At 41.5% G+C, this 6,000-nt stretch overlaps 1 protein-coding gene across 1 annotated transcript in view; it reads left to right on the plus strand.

The window, feature by feature from the left end:
* eif3hb (eukaryotic translation initiation factor 3, subunit H, b) overlaps nucleotides 1-1,772 on the plus strand; it is a 146,729-nt gene extending 144,957 nt beyond the window's left edge. The window contains exon 6 of the mRNA XM_020516267.2: nucleotides 1,516-1,772. Coding sequence (XP_020371856.1) covers nucleotides 1,516-1,613 — 98 coding nt within the window. The 3' untranslated portion in view covers nucleotides 1,614-1,772. The remainder of the gene's footprint in view (nucleotides 1-1,515) is intronic.
* The last annotated feature ends 4,228 nt before the right edge of the window (nucleotides 1,773-6,000 follow it).

Below are 6,000 nucleotides of genomic sequence, written 5' to 3' on the forward strand. Positions count from 1 at the left end.
CTTCACCTGCTATAATATACCAGTTCCTTTTGTTGTCTCTATGATTTTCCAGTCAGCGTTCTGGTTTAACCCAGTTCTGTCATTCCTATTATTTTTCACAATTTCTTTAACCCACTATATGTCAACTACTGAATATTTCTGGAATGAGTTTTTACAATTTTTTTTCTCCCTTCCTTATACTTAACTACTTCTTGTTTTTCATTTGTGCTCCTCTCCACCACATTGTCACATGGCATTTGTGAGCACATTTCGTTTGACTTAAGGGCATGCCCTTCATGTTAACCCCTCGCTCTCTCCCCAGATATGCTCATGTGCATGAAAGAATTGAGTTAGATTAGAGGGAAAGTAGCTAATTATATAAAGGAAAACAGTTTCAGTTTAAATAATCATTCTGCCCGCTGTAATCAATTTTTAAGAAAAGACATTCTGCAAAAAAAAACCTACATAACTGCTTAGCTGTATCTCTTGGTCTTTTCACTACTTTTGTATTGCACATGAATATAAAAGAGCTTTTCTCATGATGCAACCTTTAGTTGTTTCCCGGAAAATAAAGCAAATATTAAAAAATTGACCAAAGCAACCACATAGACTTATTGGCATTTCCCCCTAGGCCTGTACAACTACTGCCAAAAGTGCTTCAAAAAACAGAGTGGTTTGGCTACTTTCCACTCTTTGGTACATTTGGAGCCTAAATTGGATCCCTGGGTGGTACCTCTATCGGTGGTTATTTGCAAACTTGGAAGGCAAAAAAATTGTTTCAAATATCTCTGTCTTACAAGACCATCCTAGACATGAGTGGATTGGGATTACCATGCGAGATTTTGGATCCTACTCAACAGAATTACTGCAGTCTAAATGAATAAATCCAACTTGGGTGAAAACAGTGTTGATTCAAACTGGGTACTGGGCTGCTAACTTGAGCTGAAATACTGCGGAATCCCTTAAACAGCCAGAAGCTTTATTTACCAATCTTTTGGCAATGTCTTTTGCTGCCATTCAACAATTAGAAAAGTTAGAGCAGCAAAGGTAACTGAATGAGAGAGAAGTCCAAATCCCTTTTCCTTAATTTATATTCCAGAGTTTCTGCACTACGCCATGTACATATCAGATGACTGGAAAGTAGCATAACATAGCCCATTTGGTACAGATTCTTAGACTTTGATATTAATGTTCTTCGCAGATTCTTCTAGAAATTTTCTGAATGGTCACATAACGAGATGCTGTTCAGTTGCTTTGACACTGGTCACTTCAGGTAGATGTGATAGGTGCTGTGATTATAGAAGGGGTTGTATAGTAATCTATGATTATAGGTTAGCTTCTGTGCGTGTATTAAAACAAGTATAAAAAATGTACACATTAAATATTGACAGCATTACATTAGCTCTCTCTGTGCGGTATGTGATGGTGTGAACTATTGTGCTTTGAATTCTGTTTTAACCTTTCAGGCTACATTTTAAAATTTCGGTTCCCTGAGTCATTAATCTTATGTTCTGTCTTTTTTTCAACTCTTAACAGGACAAATCAACACCTACTGCCAGCAGATCAAGGAGTTTACATCACAGAGCATGGGCAAATTATTCATGGCTGAAGCTCTTCAAGGCCACAACAGTTAAAATCTCAATTGAATGTCCTTTAGGTCAATATGGTTTTCAAATCCAATAAAATAGCATTCTTCTGAAAAGAAAGACAGAAGCTGATTTTTCCTATAAATTTTCCTGTTCAGCCCAGCTTGTATGAATTCAATGAAAATAAACATGAATTTGATGACTGTATGTTAGTCTTGTATTTTTCTTCCAGCTTAAGCACTTTGCCTGACTGTAAGAGCCGACACTTGAGAATATTGTGCTAGTGAATTAAATATTAACATCTTACAAGGTTCAGTGGTCTTAAAAGAAAATGCGGATCAGTTTGACTATTATTCTCCCCCTTGCTCTTTTGTTAAGTAATGATTCAGTACATACCAGCTTCAGCCAGAAACTAAAGACAAATTTAGTTGGAATGAGATTTAAAAAAGAAAATTACCTCCTCTGCCCTTTAGTTGTGCCTTTATCTCCTCGCTAAGCCTCGCTGTTACCTAACTAAAAAGATGGCCAGACACCTTGCTGCCCATTCTGCTGTAAAATTACTTTGTCTTAATTATTATGGTTTACAAAATTCATTTATGGGATGTGCAATTTTTTGGCTGGACTAGCATTTGTTGCCTATCCCTAATTGTCCTAAAGAATGTGGTGCTGAGCTACCGCCCTAAACCATAGCAGCCCTTGGGGTGTAGGGCTGTGCACTGTGCTGTTAGGAAGGGAAGTCTAAAGTTCTTGAGTAGATTTGTAGCTCGGGTTGTGGATGCTGTGGTTGGTTGGCTCGCTGAGCTGGTTCGTTAGTTTGCAGATGTTTCATTACCCTGCTGGGTAACATCATCAGTGCAGCCTCCGATGAAGCGTTGTTGAGTTTTCCCACTTGTTATTTAAACTGTGGGATCTGTTGGAGTTGATTATCTCATTTTCAGTCTTTCTTTGCAGTAGTGTATATATAGTGTCTAATTCTATGTGTTTGTTGATTGGCTTCTTGGTAGAGAATTAGACCTCAAGAAATTCCTGTACCTGTCTCTGTTTGGCTTGTCCTAGGATCCTGATGTTGTCCCAATCGAACTGGTGGTTCTCCTTGTCTGTGTGTGTGGAGACAAGTGAGCATTGGTCGTGTCTTTTTGTTGCTAGTTGGTATTCATGTATTCTCGTAGCCAGTTTCCTTCCTGTCTGTCCAATGCAATGTTTGTACGCGGTCCTTGCATGGAATCTTGTATATTACATTGGTTCTGTCCATAGTGGGTAAGGGGTCTTTGGTCCTTGTTAGGAGTTGCATAGGGTTGATGTAGGTTTGTGTGCTACTCTGATGCCCAGTGGCCGTAGGAGTCTTGTAGTCAGTTCAGATACGTTCTTGATGTACAAGAACGTGACAAGTTCAGTGTAGATTCTAGTGCGGCTAGGATCTATACGCTCAAATTGGCCCAGAAGTGGGAAATCTACGCCAAACAACAGTGCTACACGTGAGCAATTCTACTTCCTACACAGATCCCTCTGGAACCAGGTACTACCGCGCAGTGTTAGATACAAACCTCCCATCAACAACCCACAGGCACATAGAACAGCAGAGCACAATGGCCACAGAATGTGAAGGTAATGATTAACAATGCCCACAACTGGCTCCACAGATATGACAGGGAAGTTACGTGTCAAAAATCCCTATACCTAGACGCAACCAACCTACAGTGGACAAGCGACTTGGAACGAGCCATTAACATCAGTCGTCAACAACAAACCAAAACGAAGAAAAGTCAAATCCTACAAGAAAAACTAGCCAAACTAACCCACCAAAACGACAGCCAAAGATCAGACAGTTTGATAAGAAACCTATTTGACAGAAAACTAACAAACACAGAGAAAGCTGTACTAATATGTGGACTCAATTACAACCACAGAGACACTAACAAGACAAAATTCTTAGCCACACTAGAATCCACACTGAAGACCACTGGCATCAATGAGGAAACACAACAAGCCATAAGACAGGCAGTGGTCCCAACACTGACCAGAAGGAATGAACTTTACACACTCAACACATCAGAAAGGAAGGCCCTAGAAGGACTGGAAAAAGACAAAAACATCATAACCCTACCAGCGAACAAAGGATGCATGACAGTAACACTTAACAAACAAAACTACCTCACTAAAGCACAGAAGCTACTGGCAGACGTGCACACATACTGACAAGTGGAAACAGACCAGCCACCACAACTGGGAAATAAAATCACCTACACAGTAAAGAGACTCGAACAGACCAGACAAATCAACAAAGCAGACCATCTAAAAATGAAACCTGAAGGGACAAACACCACCTCTTCACCCCCACCCCCCAATTCTACAGCCTCCCAAAGGTACACAAACCAGAAGTACCCCTCACACCCATAGTCTCTTTCCCAGACACACCAACACACAGGTTAGCCAAGGAATTACAACAAAGGCTAAAGCACCTCATCAACAACTCAACCCACTCAATCCACTCAGCCCAGGAGCTCCTCAAAACCTTCAAAGACATAAGAATAGACAAGGACGTGACCGTGGTGTCCTTTGATGTTACTGCCCTATTCATGTTGATCGATGTACCACTAGCAAGAGAAACACTAGCAACACTACTGAAAGAACCGGACCCAAGTAACACCATCTCCCACAGACATGTTGAAGTTACTGGACCTCTGCTTCATGGCCCACTTTTCCCTTAATGGCCAGATCAACGGGGCACCAAGGGGTCGCCCATCTCTGGACTAATAGCAGAAGCAGTGATGCAGAGACTTGAAAGCATAGCCCTTCCGCAGATCCAACCCAAACTGTGGATCTGATATGTGGATGACACTTTTGTTAACATCAAACTGACTAAACTAGAAAAAACACACCAACTTTTAAAGCATTCAGAGAGTAAATGCCGATGCTGGAGTCAGAGATAACACGGTGTGGAGCTGGAGGAACACAGCAGGCCAAGCAGCATCAGAGGAGCAGGAAAGCTGACGTTTCGGGTCAGGACCCTTCTTCAGAAAAAGGGTCCGGACCCAAAACGTCAGCTTTTCTGCCCCTCTGACGTTGCCTGGCCTGCTATGTACCTCCACCTTATAAACCACGTTTTCACTGGCATCAAATTCATCAAAGAAGAAAAGAACAAGCAGCTCTCGTTCCTGAATGTGATGGTAGAACACAGGGCCAAAGGGGAATTTCTGACCAAGGTATATAGAAAGGCCACACACGGATCAAGTCTTAAATTTCAACAGTAGCCACCTTAACACCCACAATTGGAGTTGCGTAAAAACACTGTTCAAACAAGTCACAACATGCTGCAGAATTCCAGAACTACACCAAAATGAAGAAGAAAGCCTCCACCCCGTATTTAAAGACAGTGGATTCCCCAACTGCAGGGTCCGACGATGCCTGCCACACAAACAACAACAGGAAGATACAGTATGCCCCAACCCACTTGTCACGTTACTATATATCAAGAACGTATCTGAACTGACCACAAGACTCGTACAGCCACTGGGTATCAGAGTAGCACACAAACCTACATCAACTGTATGCCAACTGCTCACCCGAACCAAAGACCCCTTATCCACGATGGACAGAACCAATGTATATACAAAATTCCATGCAAAGACTGCAACAAACATTACATTGGACAGAGAGGAAGAAAACTGGCTACGAGAATACATGAACATCAACCAGCAACAAAAAGACATGACCAATACTCCACACACAGACAAGGAGAACCACCAGTTCGATTGGGACAATGTCAGGATCCTAGGACAAGCCAAACAGAGACGTGCACGGGAATTCCTAGAGGCCTGGTTCTCTACCAAGAAGCCAAACAATAAACACGTAGAATTAGACCCTATATATACACCACTGTAAAGAAAAACTGGAAATGAGGTAATCAACTCCAGTGGACCCCAGAGTTTAAATAACAAGCGAGAAAACATACCAACGCTTCATCAGAGGCTGCACTGATGTTACCCACCAGGGTAATGAAACGTCTGTAAACTAACGAACCAGCTCGGCAGGCAGGCAAGCCAACCAACCACAGGAAGGGAAGTACCCACCTAACATGGCAATAAATAACCAGATTTCCAGGGAAATGGACTTGAATTGGGAGTATATTTCATATTGCCATACCTAAGTTGCTAGGTTTGTTTCACTGGGAATTTGCATGTAGCAAATTAACAATAAATCTAATATGAAACTGAATTATGCTTCATTTCACACTGTCAGCACAGTAAAAACATAACTGATTAAAATTCGGAGAAACTAAACTACAAATATTTACTGGAAATGAGAATGGATAGGTGTTATATTTTGCCATAAGTTCCTGTGTTAGTGTAGATCAGTGGACCCATAGAGTTCATGCTGGCTATCTGTAGACCAATCCAGTCAGTCCATTCCCATTCGATCACTTTCTGTCATGTTG

This window comes from Rhincodon typus, chromosome 4, assembly GCF_021869965.1.
Source record: "Rhincodon typus isolate 14 chromosome 4, sRhiTyp1.1, whole genome shotgun sequence".
Lineage (NCBI taxonomy): Eukaryota > Metazoa > Chordata > Chondrichthyes > Orectolobiformes > Rhincodontidae > Rhincodon > Rhincodon typus.